This window comes from Eulemur rufifrons, chromosome 8 (assembly GCF_041146395.1).
Source record: "Eulemur rufifrons isolate Redbay chromosome 8, OSU_ERuf_1, whole genome shotgun sequence".
NCBI classification, from domain to species: Eukaryota; Metazoa; Chordata; class Mammalia; order Primates; family Lemuridae; genus Eulemur; species Eulemur rufifrons.
Genome location: NC_090990.1, coordinates 24,492,554 through 24,512,023, shown reverse-complemented (window position 1 = coordinate 24,512,023; position 19,470 = coordinate 24,492,554). Strand labels below are relative to the sequence as shown.

General features: G+C 39.6%; 1 protein-coding gene across 3 annotated transcripts in view; it reads right to left on the bottom strand.

Annotated features, from left to right (window-relative positions):
* ZMYM4 (zinc finger MYM-type containing 4) overlaps positions 1–15,259 on the bottom strand; it is a 144,345-nt gene extending 129,086 nt beyond the window's left edge. For 2 of the 3 annotated variants that reach the window (XM_069479750.1, XM_069479748.1), the window contains exon 1: positions 14,887–15,259. Coding sequence is in view for 2 of the 3 variants with exons in the window: in XM_069479748.1 (XP_069335849.1) it covers positions 14,887–14,925 (39 nt within the window). In the remaining variant the exon portion in view is untranslated. Of the gene's footprint in view, positions 1–14,877 lie in introns of all 3 variants that reach the window. The other variant, XM_069479747.1, reaches the window with a different exon arrangement.
* Between the last annotated feature and the right edge of the window lie 4,211 nt (positions 15,260–19,470).

The window sequence follows — 19,470 nt, the reverse complement described above, 5'->3', positions numbered from 1 at the left end:
GAAGAAAACACATGGGAAAATCTTCAAGACCTTGGATTTGGCCATGGTTTCTTAAGTATGACACCAAAAGTATAAGCTACAAAAGAAAAACAAATTTGATTTCATTAAAATTCAAAACTTTTGTGCATCAAAGGACACTATCATAAGAATGAAAACACAACCCACATAATAGCAAAAAATGTTTGCAAATCATGTATCTGATAAGAGTTTAATATCCAGAATATATAAAGAATTTCTGCAACTCAAAAGTAAATAGACAAGAAACTCAATTAAAAAAAATGGATAAAGGGCCAGGCCTGGTGGCTCATACCTATAATCCTAGCACTTTGGGAGGCTGAGGCAGGAGGACTGCTTGAGGGCAGGAGTTTAAGACCAGCCTGGACAATATAGCAAGACTCCACCTCTATAAAAAATAAGAAAGTCAGCCAGGCATGGTGGTGCACACCTGTAGTCCCAGCTATGTGGGAGGCTGAGGCGGGAGGATCACTTGATCACAGGAGTCCAAGGTTGCACTTAGCTGTGATAACACCACTACATGTTGGCGTGGGCAACAGATCAAGAACCTGTCTCAAAAAAAAAAAAAAAAAAAAATGTACAAAGGACTGATACATTTTTCCAAAGATACACAAAAAGCCAATACGCACATGAAAGCTCAATATCATTAATCACTAGGAAAATTCGAATCTTTGTCCACTAGCGAGATGTTTAAAATAAAAACGCACATCCAAACCACAATAAAATACCACTTCACACATACTAGGATGGTTATTACCAATAAAACAAAAAATTACAAGCACTGGAGAAGATACAGAAAAACTGGAGTGGCTAGGTGCAGTGGCTCACATCTGTAATCCTAGCACTCTGGGAAGCTGACAGAGGAGGATCACTTGAGCTCAGGAGTCTGAGGTTGCTGTAAGCTAGGCTGACACCATGGCACTGTGGCCTGGGCAACAGAGCAAGACTGTCTAAAAAAAGAAAGAAAAAGAAAAGACAGGAAAGAAAGAGGGCGGGGGGAACTGGAGCCCTCGAGCATTGGGTGGGAAATGAAAAATGGTACAGCTGCTGCGGAAAACAGTTTGGTGGTTCCTCAAAAAGATAAACACAGAATTCTAATATAATTCAGTAATTCCACTCTGAGGTATATATACCTGTCTTAGTCCATTTAGTGTTCTGTAACAATACCTGTGGCTGTGTAATTTATAAAGAGAAGTTTATTTGGTTCACAATTCTAGTGGCTGGAACATCCAAGAGCATGGCATTAGAATCTGGTGAGGGCCATGTGCTACATTACAACATGGAGAAGCATGGGCCAGGGGTGGTGGCTCACGCCTTTAATCCTAGCACTCTGGGAGGCCGAGGAGGGAGGATCGCTTCAGGTCAGGAGTTTGAGACCAGTCTGAGCAAGAGCAAGACCCAGTGTCTACTAGAAATAGAAAAAATTAGCTGGGCAACTAAAAACAGAAAAAATTAGCTAGGCGTTGTGGCATGCGCCTGTAGTTCCAGCTACTCGGGAGGCTGAGGCAAAAAGATTCCTTGGGCCCAGAAGTGTGAGGTTGCTGTGAGCTAGGCTGATGCCATGGCATTCCAGCCTGAGCAACAGAGTGAGACTCTTGTCTCGGAAAAAAAAAAAAAAAAAAATGGAGAAGCAGAAAGGTGAGGTACATGTGTGCAAAGAGGCACACAAGAGGAGGAACCTCACTTATAAGAACCTGCTCTTACAGAATCTAATTCTTACCCTTGAGAGGGTGAGAACTCACTCCTGAGAGACAGCATTAATCTATTCATGAGGGCAATGACCCCATGATCCAAACATCTCCACTTGTCTCCACCTCCCAACACTGCCATATTGAGAATCAAATTTTGATGTGAGTTTTTGGAAGGGACACTTTTGAATCATAGCAATACCCAAATGAATTGAAAGCAGGGATTCAAACTGATACTTATATGCCAATGTTTATAGCAGCATTATTCACAATAACCAAAAGGTGAACATTGATGGATGAATAGATAAACAAAATGAGGTACAAGCACAGTGGAATACTATTCAGCCATAAAAAGGATTGAGAAGTTCTGATACATGCTACAACTGGGTAAACATTGAAAACATTATGCTAATTAAGTCAGACACCAAAGAACAAATGTTACACGATTCCACTTATATCTAGAATAGGCAACTTCATAGAGACAAAAAGTTAGTTAAAGCTGTACCAGGGGCTGGGAGGGAGGAGCCATGAGGACTTAACATGCAGTTTCTATTAGGAGCGAAACAGCGGTGATGGTTGTACAACATTGTAAATGCACTCATTGCTATTGAATTATACACTTAAAATGGTTAAAATGGCAAATTTTGTTATGTGTATCTTTTTCCTATTTTTTGACAAATTATAATCACATAAAATTATGGGGTACACAGTGATGTTATGATACACAGGTACATATACAGTGTTAAATGACTGAATAAAGTTAATTAAAATATCATCACCTTAAATACTTTTTATTCTTCTTGTCAACTACCTATCCTTTGACCAACATCTTCTCATTCCACCCACCCAGCAGCTCTGGTAACTACCATTCTACTTTCAGCTTCTATAAGTTTGGATTGTTTTAGATTACACATTAAGTGGGAATATGCAGTTTTTGTCTTTCTGTGCCTGGCTTATTACATTTTATGTTATATACATTTGAACAGATTTTTAAAAACTTAAGATAATTGTTCAAATATAAAATAATTTTTTTAAAAAGAAGACCCTGTTGAGGGTTGAACTGTGGTCCATAAAAGATATACCAACCCAGAACATCAGAATGTGACTTTATTTGGAGTAAAGTTCTTTACAGATGTAATTAATGTAAGGATGTTGAAATGAGATCATCCTGGATTAGGATGAGCCCTAATCCAATGAAAGACAGAAAAGAAGACACAGATACACAGAGAAAAGAAGGCCAAGTGAAGACAGAGGCAAAGACTAGAGTAATACTACCACAAATCAAGGAACACCTGGGGACACCAGAGGCCGGAAGAGACAATGAAGGAAAGAAAGCATAGCCCTGCTGACATCTTGATTTTGGACTTTCAGCCTCCAGACTGTGAAACAATAGTTCTGTAGTTTTAAACTATCAAGTTTATGTCAATTTGTTATGACAAACCTAGGAAACTAATACAGATTTTGGTACATAGCAGTGGTGTGCTGATATAACAAGTATCTAAAAATGTCAAGGTGGCTTTGAAATTGGATAATAGGCCAGAATAATTTTGAGAGGCATAATGAAAAAAAAAGTATAGATTGCCTTGAAGACATGGTTGGTAGAAATATGAATGGCAAAGACAATCCTGCTATAAGGGTTCAGAAGGATATGATGAGCAAGTAAGACAAAGCTTCGATAGTCTTAGAAAATACACTTACAGGACCACAAACAGAATATACATCATGAATGCTCATCAGAATGTTCTGGTACATATCAACATTCTGGTTAAGGATGCTTCTGTTGATGTTTCAGAAAAAAATGAAGACTGTTGACTTGGAAGTGGAAGAAAGGTGATCCTTCTTCTAAAGTGGCAGAAAACTTGGCTGAATTGTTTTCTACTGTTGGGTAGAAAACAGAAGTTGGAAGCAATGAACTTGGATATTTAGTCTGGGAGATTTCCAAGCAGTTTTAAGGTACACCTTGGTTTCTCCTTGCTGTTTACAGTAAAATGTAAGAGGAAAGAGAAAAATTGAGAAAGGAACTTTTAAAAAGAAACAACTCTTTATTAACTGAGAGGCTCTTAGAGTATCCAGATTGCAAAGGATGCTAAAATTAGGAAATTCACTATTAGGAAAGCGTGTTCAAGAAAGCAGCCCAACAGTGTGGCTGGACAACCATTTGCTGAAGATATTAGCTATGTGACTCATGGATTCAATCAACCATCTCAACAGAAGCCAGGAATGAAGAAGAGGTTATCAGGAAGGATCTGTGAACAACCCTCTTGTCTAAGGTGTGGATCCCCTCGATATATAAGAAGACTCACAAGGTTTTTTAATAACATTATACCAACAAAAACACTACCAGCATGAAGAGAGAGAAGACAAAATGGAAAAAAAAAAAAAAAAAAGCCTGACTTCTGGATTCTATAGGCAATAAATGGGCTAATAGAAGAGAGGTAAACATATATTCCTCCCTTCAAGAAAAAATAAAAATATTAATAACTCTGAAAGCAGGCCACAAGAGGCAGAAGCCAGAGAAACAGGCCCAGAGCACCAGAGCAGGTGCTGACAGAGCCTCTACAGGCCGAGAGGGCAGAGGATCAAACCATAGATTATTTTTAGGCCTTGAAACCTAGAGAAATTTGTCCTACTTGGTACCGAACTTGCTTGGGACCAGAGACCCTCTAGTCCTTCAATGTCTTACTTTTGAATGGGAATGCCTTTCTGATGCCTGTCTCACCATTGTATTTTGGAAGCAGATAACTTGGTTTTTAGTTTGACAGATCCATAGATGGAGAGGAATTTTGCCCCACATAGATGATACTGAGCCCACAGTCAAACCTAATTTAGATGATCTAGACAGTGAGATGTGGGACTTTTTGAGCTGATATTTAGAGATTTTGGACTTAAGAGTTCATGCTGTAATGGGTAGAGACTTTGGGGGATGTTGTGATGAAGTGAACTTACTTTGTATTATGGGATGCACATGAAGTTTTGGGCATCAAGAGATGGACTGTAGTGAGTTGAACTGTGACCCCCAAAAGGTATGTCCAATCAGATCTATTCTGTAAACAGAACAAATCTTTCAATATGTAATTAAGGCAAGGTTATAGATATGAGATCACTCTAGATTAGGGCAGACCCTAAATACAATGAAGAGTGTCCTTAAAAAAGACAGAAAAGACGACACAGAAAAAAGGCCATGGCAAGATGAAGGCAAAGACTGGAGTTCTGCTGCCACAAGTCAGCGAATGTAAATTAAGCCAACAAAAGCAGGAAGAGACAAGAAAGGATTCTTCCCTAGAGCCTTGATTTTGGACTTCTAGCCTCCAAAACTGTGACAGAATAAATATCTGTTATTTTAAGCCACGAAGTTTGTAGTAATTTTTTATGGCAGCCTTACGAAACTAATATAGACTGCCAATGAGCAAAGCTGTAACAAATTAGGCCAGGAGCAGTGGCTCACACCTGTAATCCCAGCACTTTAGGAGGCCGAAGCAGGAGGATCATTTGAGGCCAGGAGTTCAAGACCAGCCTGGGCAACATAGTTAGACCCCCATCTCTACAAAAAACAAAAATAAAAAAATTATCCAGCTGTGGTGGAGTGCACCTGTAGTCCTAGTTACTCAGGAGGCTAAGCCAGGTGGATCGTTTGAGCCTGGGAGTCAGAGGTTGCAGCGAGCTGTGATTGCGCCACTGTACTCCATCCAGCCTGAACAACAGAGTGAGACCCTGTCTCAAAAAATAAAATAAAACAAAAAATGTAAAAAATCTGAACATCAAAAATAATGACCACAATAAATTAAAACACACCAAATATACTAAAATTCATGAGTTCATAATGTTTTCCCCTCCCAAACCTCACCTTGGGAATTTAATAGGTCATCAATTCATTCTTCTGAAAATTGGTAAGTAAAGGGGAAAAAAATAAGCATTCACCCTGGTCTCCCTGTACAAATGATATTACAACGTAATCAAATAATTGAGAAGGGAATTCTCTATGGAAGAATTCCAGTTAATAAATATAAGAGAAATGAAAGAAAATCACTCTTCTAATGAAATAATAGATCTAGGCAACCACCATCACTGGCTGATAAATCCATTAGGTGAAAAGTTAAAAAGAAACTATGTTTGGATTCCACTAGTATTATCCACAAATGATCAATTTAGTATTACCAAAAGCGAGACAACACTTACTGGCCTCCTGGAATGATTCAACAAGAATTCACAGCACCATCTAATAGGATGGCTACACCTCCTAATTTGCCTAGAGCTATTCCATCTTATGGCTATTTTCTTACTGTAATCTTTAATAGCACCCATTTCATTCTCAGAATTGTCTTATTAGAAATAAATTATATAATCACTCCATCATAAATTGTTCTTGCCAAAGAAACTGAACCTAAATCCCACCAAGCTCTACCAGTTCAAGCTCCCAATCTTGGTTATGACTGAAATCACTTGGTAAATTTTTTAAATTACTGATGCCTAGAGTTTATCTCATGGATTGTGACAAACTGATCTAAGATGTGGCCTGAGAATCAGGATAATTAGAAGATCCCCAGATAATTCTAAAGTTTCAGCCCAAAGTTGAGAACCACTACTCTACACTTACCTACTAATTTGTGGGAAATATAAAGAGCAAAGGAACATATTAAATACCATAACAAGGATTCAATCAGCCAAATCAAGACTGTACAAAGTTCTCCTGAAAAAATGACTTAGTTTTTTTTTAACAAATAAACAGCACGGGAAAAAAACACAAGGGGTATGAGTTGGGGGGGGAATGGTTAAGGGTAAGAAAAACTTAGACATACAGACCAAATGAAATGTATAAATCTTATTTGGATGGTGATTTAAGCAAACCAAGTGTAAAAAGACATTTAAAGAATCATAGAAATCTGAACACAGAATGGATTAAGGAGTTCTTTTGTTAGGTGTAATAGTATTGTGGTTGGGTTTACTAACAGTTCTTATCTGTTAGAAATAGACACAGAAGTATTTATAGATTAAATGATGTGATTCCTGACATTTCCTTGAAATTATTTCAAGGAAGGAAGGAACGTTGGTCAGAGGGAGGGGGAGAAGAAGGGAGGCGAACAAAGGGAAGGAGTAAGAAGTGAAAAGTTAGATTATTCAGGAATGGCAAAATGCTGAAAACTGTTTAGTTGTCAAAACTGGGTAACAGAACATTGGGTTTCATTTTATCATTCTATATTTGTGCTTACTATGCAATTATGAAATTAATTCTAAATTTTTTTTTGCTTATAAATGTGTAGTACACATGTCAGTATTAAAACACTTAAATTTGTAAGACATGCAGAGAGATGTAAATAAAGATGAATACATATGATCCTTGACTTTAAAAAGCTTACAGTGGTGGGTAGACTATACACTGGGTAGACATAAAAAAGAAGGTACTATTAAATATCTTTGGTCAAATGCAGATAGCTAAAACTTCTGGAAGGCCATAAAGATGACATGAATGAAATTAAAATGACATTTTAAGTATTCCCCAAGTATAAGAGAGTGGGCATGAGTATGGAAAGATCAGATAAAAAACCGTTACTATCCCCAAATTGCTAAATACCAGAGACTGTACTATAAACTGATTTTGAAAAGCCCATGCTCTTACTATTGGCTCAAACCACATGAAAATGCCATTTCTGTAAGTTAAACAGTCAAATATTAGCAATTTTGTAGGGTTGAATATAATATTATTCTACAATATCTTCCTTTTTCTTTCCATTACTAAAATAATTACACTAGCTAGCTCATAGTAAAATAATCAGAATGTTTAAAGGAAATATCAGTCTTCTTTAAACAGCAGTTGGTCTCCTAATATAAAATTCAAAAATGCCTCTGAAATATCCATAGAAATTATAATTTTACATCTATCTACTTATATTTTCTTTTCTTTTTTTTTTTTTTTGAGACAGAATCTTGCTCTGTTACCCTGGCTAGAGTGAGTGCCGTGGCGTCAGCCTAGCTCACAGCAACCTCAAACTCCTGGGCTTAAGTGATCCTACTGCCTCAGCCTCCCGGGTAGCTGGGACTACAGGCATGCGCCACCATGCCTGGCTAGTTTTTTCTATATATATTTTAGTTGGCCAGATAATTTCTTTCTATTTTTAGTAGAGACGGGGTCTCGCTCTTGCTCAGGCTGGTCTCGAATTCCTGACCTCGAGCTATCCACCCGCTTCGGCCTCCCAGAGTGCTAGGATTACAGGCGTGAGCCACCGCACCCGGCCTATTTTCTTTATTAAATAAGAAAATCATTCCATTTTCCAAAAAAATCACAAATTTAATCTTTAAGGCTTGGCATTGTGGCTCACAGCTGTAATCCCAGCACTTTGGGAGGCCAAAGTATAAGGATGGCTTGAGGCCAGGAGTTGGAGACCAGACTGGACAACATAGCAAGACCCCTTCTCTACAAAAAACTTAAAAATTAGACAGGTGTGGTGGCAGGCTTTAAAGTATTTAGTGTATATTTTCCAAAAAATAAACATGTGAGTTGCATACATGTTTTAAGATGATCTCAAACAAGAATGTATTTCTTAGGGAACAAGTTAATTTGATGCTTCCTGAGAAGTGATTTATATCAATTTTATTTATATGTAATTCAAATTATTCTAACAGCCATAAATTCCAGATAAAGAATACTGTGTTTTTTTTCACAAATGAGAATATAAATACTAACCGTAATATTTCTGGATAAACAAAAGTTATAACCTATGTTATACATCAAACAGTACAAGTTTAAATACCTGATCCTGGCCAATTACATTATGATTTTGAGCAAAACTCTGTGCCTCAGTTTCTTTATTTATAAAATGGGATGATAGTGACTACATCTCATGGAATTAATAAGGACTCAAAAATATATTACATGTATTGGGTTATTAAGTATGAAATGTTCCATTTCCTTCAGTACTAAGTTTAACATTTGTTATCTCTGATATTTCACTTTGACACCTGTTTTATTTTTATTGTAAAGGTACATCCCCATTCTTTCAAATGCACAGTTTGGCTTGTGATAATATTTCAAAGTTTTTTTTATAGTAGTTTTTGTGAAACCATGGATAAGTCAAAAATTCACATTATTTTCAAATGAGTCCCATTATGATACCAGTGCTACGTAGACAGCTCGAAATATCAACAAAGTGTTTGGGAAAGATGTGGCTAAAGAACACACAGTACATCAATGGTTTTGAGAAGTTCCATTCTGGTGATTTTAATCTTGAAAAGGAGTCACATAGGTGACCTGGAGACCAAGGTGGATAATGATGAGCTGAAAGCTGTAGCGGACATGAATCCATCTCAACCTACACATGAATTAGCAGCAAGGTTTGATGTTACTATGCCAATAATATGGGACCATTTTAAACAAATCAGCAAGGTAAAGAAAGCTGGATAAATGGCTACCATGTGAATTAAACAAGTGTCAGAAGAGAAATCATCTCAAAGTTTGCCTTTCTTTGCTGTCAGACATAAAAGCGAACCATTTCTACGTTGTATTCTTATGTGTGATGAAAAATGGATTCTTTTTGATAATTTCAAGCGTTCAGCATAATAGTTGGATAAAGATGAAGTGCCGAAACATAGTCCAAAACCAAATACTCATCAAAAAAAGCTAATGGTGTCTGTTTGGTGGTCCAGCACTGGTATTACCCACTACAGCTTCATGAAACCTAGCCAGTCGATAACTGCAGATGTCTACTGCAACCAATTGGCTGAAATGATGAGGGTGCTTGTGATTAAGCAGCCAAGATTGGTCAACAGAGACAGGCCGATCCTCCTGCAAGACCACGCTCAACCACATGTCCCACAAACAATGCTGCTCAAACTAGAGGCTGGACTTAGAAACTCTGTCATCCACCACATTCACCAGACCTTGCACCAACTGACTACCACTTCTTCCAGGCTGTGGATCATTTCCTGCAAGGAGTAATATTCAATTCTCAACAAGCTGTGGAAAATGCCTTTTGTGACTTCATCACCACTTGCTCTCCAGGTTTCTTTGCTGTTGGCATAAACAGCTATCTTTAAGATGGCAAAACTATGTCAAGAGTTTAAGCACATATTTTGATTAATTGTACTGCTTCTTGTTTGAGGTATAGTAAGCTTTTTTTTTTTTTTTTTTTGGAGACAGAGTCTGGGTCAGTTGCCCTGAGTAAAGAGGGCAGTGGTGTCATCACAGCTCACCGCAACCTCAAACTCCTGGTCTCAAGCCATCCTCCTGCCTCAGCTTCCCGAGTAGCTGGGATTACAGGCACATACCATGACACTCTGCTAATTTTTCCATTTTTAGTAGAGACGGGGTCTCACTCTTGCTTGGGCTGGTCTCGAACTCCCGAGCTCAAGCAATTCTTCTGCCTCAGCCTCCCAGAGTGCTAAGATTACAGGCGTGAGCCACCGCAACCGGCTTGGCCTAAACTATTGATTCAAAATTGGACATTTCATATTTAATGACCTAATAAAATATTGAGAATAACAGGCACTGAAGGGTTTATAAGAAGCAAGTATTATCCTTATTTACAGATGTCTCTGCTAGGTGCAAGATAGTCAGTATGAAAACAACACAGAATCAATGTCAATACTGGAACGACCTCTTCAAATGGTCTCTATACAAAGAGCCAATGCATTCTTAAAGCAAATGATTTAGGTTTTGTGCATATGAATTACAAATATTTTAATATGTACCACCATCTTTTTAAGTAATACATTTAACAAACAGACAGAAAGAAGTTCATGAAGGAATTAAGAGGGATCAACCATTTGCAATTATTTTATTATAAAATATTAAAATAAAAAATTCAAAACAAAACTTCTCCAAAATCCTATCACATAACAAAGTCAATGCTTTCATTTGTTCAGGCTATTTTCCTTTTCTTGTCTACATGCATGTTCAATTTTTACATATTTACAATATTATAGATAACATTTTGGCTGCAGTGACTCATGCCTACAATCCTAGCACTCTGGGAGGCAGAAGCAGGAGGATGTCTTAAGCTCAGGAGTTCGAGACCAGCTTGAACTATAGGGAGACCCTGACTCTAGTAAAAACAGAAAAAATTAGCAGGGCATGGTGGTGCATGCCTGTAGTCCCAGCTACACCAGAGGCTGAGGCAGGAGGATCACTTGAGCCCAGGAGTTTGAGCTTGCTGTAAGCTAGGCTGACGCCATGGCATTCTAGCCCAGGAGACAGAGCAAGACTTTGTCGCAAAAAAAAAAAAAAAAGAAGAAAAAGAAAAGATAACATTTTCTAGCCTATAGTTTCACTTAACATTATATACCAGGAGTATTTTTTCCACTTTGCAAAATGTTCACCCTTATACTACCTTTCCTTTCTCATCCCCACCCACTGAATCAATGGTAACAGCCTGACATGTATCCTCCACGACTTTCTCTAAGTTCATATATATATATATATATATATGCATTCACAGACACATATATGAGGTGGCAAAAAAAGACCAGGGCTTGGTTTTTTTTTTTTTTTTACAAAAATGGAAGCATACTACTTATACATATGCTCTCTTTTTAAGCATATCAAACATATATACCTCAAATTTAACATACAGAAAAGTTTAAATATGAAAATTACTAGACCAGTTAACAACATACATTTACAAAAGTTATTATTTTGTATGTAAACTTTGAAGATACAGGGATTTTACAACAAAACAGTGCAACCAGATTTAGTTAGACCTCATACTTCTAATACACTGTTTATTATAATACCCATGCATAAACAATTCAATTATTTATAACAAGCCCACCTAATGAATCTTAAAACCTATTTAAGGAAACAAAAATTTTACAATCTTAAAAAAATCCATAAATAGTATCCCCAAAATATCCTGACTTTAAAGTGTATGTGCACGTATGTGTGTATAATGCTGGCCTTCATGCATGGGTACTAGGATATGAACTTGGTTCTCTCCATACAAGAGATGATAGATACATAGTGCTGGTCTACCCACATACTCAGTTCCCCCATGTTGACAAACTGAGAGACTGGCATTCAAGTATAGTCTGAATATAATTATCCCAACTGCCCACAAACATGAAAATCAGCAGGCAGGACTATACAGAATTTAAAGTTGTTAACCCAATGGTCCTAAAATGCAGTCACTCTCCCATCTAACCATAATCCGTAACAATCAGAAGAACCCTAAATCTGGATCCACATGAGGTAACTTTGTGGAATAAAGGATGGTATAGAAGATTTACAGAAGCCTCCAAAATTACAAAGCACGGAACTTGGAACCCAAGCCACAAAGCTCCTGCTGTAATAGGTAAACTTATCAAAAACCAGTAAGTCTTTTGAATTCCTATTATGTGGAGGTCACAGTTGTTGGGAGTTGCAGAAACCAACAAAATGGACCCTACCTTAAAGAAGTACACAATTTAGCAGGAGAGCCAGCATCTATTATCTTAAATGTCTGTAAGAACCACAACACAATTCCCAGCATTCTGCTTATCAAATAGCATAAGTGATCAACTTTTTTGACTTATGATTACAAAGGTCAAAGGCAGTAAGCATCATAAATACAATACCATGTCATGAATGCAATTTCAGATTAAATAACCTAAAGTTATTATCTAGGTCTATGTGGATAGTACGTTTTAACTGCCTCAAGGCAAAGAGTCAAATTATTTAAAAAGAAATTGTACAGCATAGTCCCCACAAATTTGCTTGGAGTACACACATGGAATCCACATGGAGTTTGGCACACACACAAAAAAAGTGGGGAAAAAAAGTACTTGTACCATTTAAGACAATCCTACTGAACATTCCAACCAAATATCAAAACAAAATAATTATGGATCTAAAAGATATTGAATGTAATCCTCTTCCACGATGAAACAGGTAATATAATGGGAAAACCTATACAAGTGCTACGTATGTTACATTTTGTTAAAAATAATAAAGTTTTGACTGCTACCAGTGTGACACCTTTTAAGTGTACTACAGGAGAAAGAAGGATCTATTTAAACTCTAGTTGAATTTGTTGCCAAAATGCATGGATGTTTTCTAGAACGTTCTAGAACAGCCTATCTTAGCAGGACACAGAGGTTTTCTAGATCATTCTAACACAGAATGACAGCATTAGTAGAAACTAAATGCAGAGATCTCCCTAAATTACCATTACACATCTAAAGTAATTTACCCTATATATTTTAATTGGTTGACCGCAAGCCCCATATGCCTTCACTCAAGCAAAATAAGAGTCCAGTTTAAAACAGATCAAAACTTGAAGAACAATTTAACATTTCAAAACACATGCACTCCATACCCAATATTTATGCTAAAGGAACTATTTAGACATACCATGATACAGCTTAACTTGCTCTATGACTAATTATTATATGAGAATCCAACATTTTGTAAGAATATAAACATTAAATTTTAATTGCTCAAAATACAATGAAATGCATTAAAATAAGGTGAATGATAAATGGACAGAGGGATAGATGGATAAATATGTGATAAAATGAGTACACTACAATGTTAATGGTAGAATCTAGGTGGTTGTGTATATGGAAGCTCACTGTAAGGTTTTTTTGTTTTTTCTTTTTTTAAGACAGAGTCTTACTCTGGCACCCCGGGTAGAGTGCAGTGGCGTCATCGTAGCTCACTGAAGCCTCAAATTCCTGGGCTCAAGCCATCCTCCTGCCTCGGCCTCCCCAGCAGCTAGGACTACAGGCAAGTGCCACCATGCCGGGCTAATTTTTTTATTTTGAGTAGAGATGGGGTCTCACTCTTGCTCAGGCTGGTCTTGAACTCCTAACCTCAAGCAATCTTCCCGCCTCGGCCTCCCAGAGCGCTAGGATTACGGCGCCCACGGCGCCCAGCCTCTGTAAGTTTTTTAATTTTGCTGGATAGCTGGAAATATTTTCCTAATAAATTGTTGGAAAAAATAATATCTGACACGCCTTTGGTTATTTATAATTTAAGCTTTTAAGGAAAGAAACATAGATTAAAGAAACTCCTATGTGGCATCCAACACAGGCACTACAGCTGGGACAAACCAGGATTTAAACCCTACCTCAATCTCTTAACTAGCCACCTGATCTTAAGTAAACTAAGTAAGCCCTCTACATCTACATTTCCTCATCTGCAAATGGGCTTTCCAGAGAATTACAATGAGGTTAAATTCCTCACATAAAGCACCATGCACAGTGCCAGGCACACAGTAAGACTCAAAATGTTAGCTGTAGCATCATTATGAGGTTGATAATTTTATGCTAAATTGAAAAGGCGTTCCCAATAATATAGAAATTTTTTACCCCAATGGTTTCACACAATTGATCGTTTTGCGACCATTCCCAAAACGAAGATTTCTGAAAGGAAACTTACTGCTTATCATGCTAAGGGGGACGGAAGTAAAAGAAAACTCTGAAAAATATCGATAGTACAGTATTGTTCGCCATCTGAAAAAAAATCATTCAGAATTAAATAAAAAAAGTTTCAAGACAAACTTTAAAAGGTATTCAACAACTCCTCCTGGCTTCACCTCTACAGGTCGATTAGTGCATCCTCCTTATGACAAAACTTGTCATACTCTTCCACGTCCCTAATTGCGGGTAAAGAGGCTAGACTAGAACACGACATTGATAGTTGCCAAAATCTTTCCCCTAAATGAGGACACGCCAACGACCCAACTTCTTCACAGGTAAGAGCACCACCTCCACTTTGGTCTTGATAACGGTTAGGGGGGAAGGGAAAAGAGGCAGGAAAATGAATTCTTCATGGTGTTACTGAAGAACCCTCCCGGTTATTTCTCATGAGACCCCTCCACGACTTATTCCCGCCCCCACCACCCCCACCTGACCTCTCCCCAGTTAAACTTCCAGACTCTGATTTACTAAAGATGCACTTAGGAATCTGACACCTCCCTCACCAAGGCCCACAGGACCCACCCCCAGTGCTGGCGAGGGAGGAGGGGAGGCAAACAACACCCCCCCCCCCGCCCCTGCCCCTCCCCCTCCCAACCTGCAGCAAATCTTTGTCCCACCTGCCAAAGGACCACTCGCCAGCGCGCTCCAGACCCAAGGTTGCCTCAGACCTGCCGGCAACCTGGCCCCAACCGGGCCTCGGCGACCCCAGCACAAGCCTGAGCATGGCCCATTCCCGGCCCCGGCCCCGGGCCGCGCCCCGCCCCCCGCCGCCCGAGTTCTGTCTCACCTCACCTACCCTCTTTCGGGGGCCGGACTCCACCTCTCTCTCCGCCATGTTGGGCCCCGCTCGGAACCGCTGCGGCTCCTGGCGCGGTGGCGGCGGTACCTCTCGGGCCCCCGGCCCCCGCCCACACTGCAGGCACGGCCGCCTCGCGGCAGCTCCCCCGAACCCGGCCGGGCCTTGAGCTGAGAGTGGGGAGGGGGCGGATACCGCGCGCCCGGCCGCAGATCCTGGGAGCCCACCAGTGCGCGCGTGGGCGGTAGGGCCTGCCCGAGAAAAGGGGGGGCCGGGACTCGGGGGGTTAATGGCCTCCAAGGGGCCCCGTGAGTAGGATTATTTTCTCTCAGAGAAATTCCTCCGCCTGCGGTTTCTTAAAGGGATCACCAAACCAGCCCCTTGCGCGCGCCCCTGATGCGCAGGCGCACCTTAAGTCCCTCCTTCCTTTCCCACCAAGCCCCCGGTCCTGAGCGTGCGCGGTAAGTGGCCCAGGGTAGGCCAAATCCTGCAAGTCTCTTTACTGCCAGCAGCTGCTCCCACCACTCAACTATGGCCGCTCCCTTAAAGGGACCATGACGCAGTGATGGAGGGGGAATGAAAGAAATTAGTGAAAAGACAGTCTGGAGAATTGGGTGAAATGTCAGTGAGGGGTCCACATCACCATCTTACACCTGACTACAGAGATACCGTTGAAAAGGGAAAATGATGGTGAGCTGAAGTTCTCAGTAGACCTCTGAACATGAAGAATTCCAACCAATGAGAGAACAAGACGGTCATGTCAAGGAAAACCAACTTTCCAGCCTTTCAACAGCTTGATCAGAAGCAAAGGGCATAGAATATCAAGGGCCAACTCCTATAACCTGACCTCAAAATCAAATCCTTTCATGATTATGAAGACTGAATCAACTGGAGATAATTTCCTCAGTAGTAATTTGTCTTTAGAATATCAAAATGGGAAAGGATCTTAGGGAACCATTTTACTCCAATGCCCCCAATGGTAAAATTGCAGCTTGATCATGGGAAGTAATTTACTCCAAAGTGCCTAGTGGCCAATGTGGAACTAGAATCAAGATTTGAGTCACAGTCCTCCAGGCTTTTCAATGCACCAAGCTATCTTCAAGGCAAGAGATAAATTCGTTGTAATCTGGTATCCCTAGAAGATTAAAAATGAAAATTCCATGATGGTTCAAGAATATTGCAATTCTCCTGGGAAGATGTGATCATTTGCAGATGATGTGTGTGTCCTCATTCACCTCCATTGAAGGAACTTGAGAATCTGACTTATAGGATGAGCACCTTACTATCTAAGCAGGAAACCATGAAGTAGATTTCGGTCTGTCTTGCCCTGAAACCTAAATTGGGCCCTAAGCAGAGGATGGCTGAGAAGAATGAGGGCTTGATTCATTCCTCTTCTGTTCATTCTAGTCTCCCCAGCCTCCCGTGGAGAAAAATTGCCTTAATGGAGTTTATAATGATAGCCTAGGGGCAATGGGGAGACATATACTAAGAAATAAAAAGAAGTTGCCTCCTGAAGTTCATTCCCCATGACAAGACACATTCAAATGGGAATGCACAACCCCTAAAATCACAGGATGATAAAATGTAACTTCTGTGTGTCACTTTAACTTTTGTGTGTCACTTGGTAGCTGTTTTGAAACCCAGAATTTTCCTAATCTATGACATTTTGCTGAAAACTGTCTGTGAAATTGCTGGAAGTCTCCATGCTGGTCCTTCCTTATGCTTGTTATCTTTCATTTCACTCCTCGATTGGAGAGAGGAGAAAAGGACAAAGAAATATAGTCATTTCAGCCAGAATTTTAAAAACATGCTCTCTTTAGTCCCATGTCCAGGACAAGAAAGAAAGAAAAGAGGAGCCAAGAAAAGATAGTTTCAGGGAACGTGGCTACATAAAAGTCTTAGTGGTTTCCAGTGTTTTATTGGCAGTGGAATACTCCCTTCTAATAAAATCTGATGGCTTAAAATGGAGTTGCTAAATGTGAAGTGGAAGTATGGAACACACAAGGCTTCTCACCCAGCCTCACCCTTGCCCTCTCTCTTCTTTCATGCCCGCTTCCACCATTAGAAAAATGCTGAGTTTCTCAGAACACTGTTGAAAGCTACTGATTTAGCCCAACTCCACATTTTAAAAATGGAACCACAGAGGCCCAGAGAATATGTGACTTTCTTGAGATCATACAAAGGATTAGTAACATCATGAGAACTGGAACAGGCATCTTGACCCCTCAGCCTAGGGCTCTTCTCCTACACCAGACTGTTTCTAGAGGTATTGGAAATGTGTTGGGTCTTGAACAACAGGCAGGGTTTGTGCATTTCAGATAACATGCAAGCATAACATGAATGGTCAGTGCAGTCATCCACATGGAAGAATGAGAAAAGAAAAAAAGCAACATTTAGTGAGCATTGCAAAGTTAATCATGTTTTTTCAGAGGAGTTCACAAACTAGTCCAAGATCATTCCGCAGAGAGGTCAAATCAGAATTCAAAGCCTATTCTTCCTGGCTTATTTGAAATATGATAAACTAGTGGTGAATTTGTGGTGCTGTGGTCAAATCTGTTCCACAGGTATGTATTTGGCTTGTATTGCATACAGCTCTGTGATCGTGGTCAAGTTACTTGTTCTCTGCTTCAGTTTCCTCATCTGAAAAATGAGTTATGAAGAGGATTAAGTAGTTAGCATCTCTAAATCTCCTAGAACACTTTTGGTTCCTAGCACCATACAAGTATTATTATCTTATATTGTTCTAAAATTTTTAAATGATATGCCAACATTTAAAATGGGGTATTTCACCTACAAATCCAATTTTCTGACTTTTCTAAACAAAAAAAAAACAAAACTAGGACATAAAAAGGGTAATATTTTTCTTTTTCTTTTTTTTTTTTTTTGAGACAGAGTCTCACTCTGTTGCCCAGGCTAGAGTGAGTGCCGTGGCGTCAGCCTAGCTCACAGCAACCTCAAACTCCTGAGCTCAAGCGATCCTCCTGTCTCAGCCTCCCAAGTAGCTGGGACTACAGGCATGCACCACCATGCCCGGCTAATTTTTTCTATATATATTTTTAGCTGTCCATATAATTTCTTTCTATTTTTAGTAGAGATGGAGTCTCGCTCTTGCTCAGGCTGGTCTCGAACTCCTGAGCTCAAACGATCCGCCCACCTTGGCCTCCCAGAGTGCTAGGATTACAGGCGTGAGCCACCGCGCCCAGCCAATATTTTTCAAGTATCAAGCTGATTCCTTTTAATTTTCTTAAGTCATATTCCATTATAGACTTTTGCCTGAAATGTAGCCCTGAGACTTATAATACTTCCTTAATCAGGAGAGAATAGGATAGGCTTAATGGAGAGAAAAAGAATTTGCTAAATTTCCATAGTTCCATTTAATCTCTGAAGTTCAGCACACAGTAAGAATCTCATAGCGTTCACACTATAGAGGAGATGCTGCTTCTGTCTGGGACAACTAAGCCGTGAGGGTGTGGCATAGGGAAGATGAGCCTGACTCTTTTGATGAAAGGGTTGAAGGAAGAAGAAGGAAGAGAGAGGTAAGAGTGGCATGAGTTCAGAAATACCACTCCAGCTCTGCAAAGCAGAAAGGATTCTTGCTCTGCTCCTGTTTAGAATTCCAAGTAGAGATGACTTGCAGACTATGCCTACACCAACAAGCAAACACATATGATTAAAAGTGATACCCCAGTGTAGTTGAGAAAAGAGAGAATGCCAGCATATAGCTGTTCAGAGTATCTCTTAGCCAAGGGTGAACCCAGGTTTTATGGGTCTTGAAGTTTATGTGATAAGGACAGAGGGAGGTTTTTATGTTGGTTTTTTTTTTAAGAAAATGAACACAAAATTACATATACAGAATTAGGTACAGGATCTTGGAAGGATCCTGCAAATGAGTGGCCCTTAGCTTCTGCGTGATGTACAATGTATCCAGAAGTCCCTACATATCCTGTGGAGGAATAAGGAAGGTAGCCAAGAATACTGGCTGGCAAGTGTAGAAGGAAGTAGCTGTATAGATTACACTGGGCTGGAAACAAAAAGTAGTTAACAGCCAGACCTCAGGAAGAGCTGTGGTTTGCTTTCAGGCTCTGAGCAAGCTTAGAGAAGCCAGGCTACAAAACTTGCCACATGCTGACCAACAGGTTGCAGAGCATCCCGTGAAGTTGGGGAATAGTAAAGGGACACCAAATGGATCCAAGTTCTCGGGCTTCAACTCCATGATGCCTCATGCATGCAGACACAATTTTAGGGACACACACAGAGGGAGAGGGCAGCTACATGAAAGACTCGGTATTTCTTTCCAAAGGAGGTTATTACAAATACTAAAAGAATCCTAACCATTAGATTCAAATATGTTTTAAACCAAATTAGACATTTAGATATATTAAAGAAATTCAGAGAATGTTAAGAAGAAAGTAAAACAGGGTGCTAGGATAAAAAGTAACTGGAGTAGGGCTACTTTTTTTTTTTTTTTTTTTTTTTGAGATAAGCTTTCACTCTGTTGCCCAGGCTGGAGTGCTGTGGCACAATCATAGCTCACTGCAGCCTCAAAGTCCTGGACTCAAGGGATCTTCAGCCTCCCAAGGAATG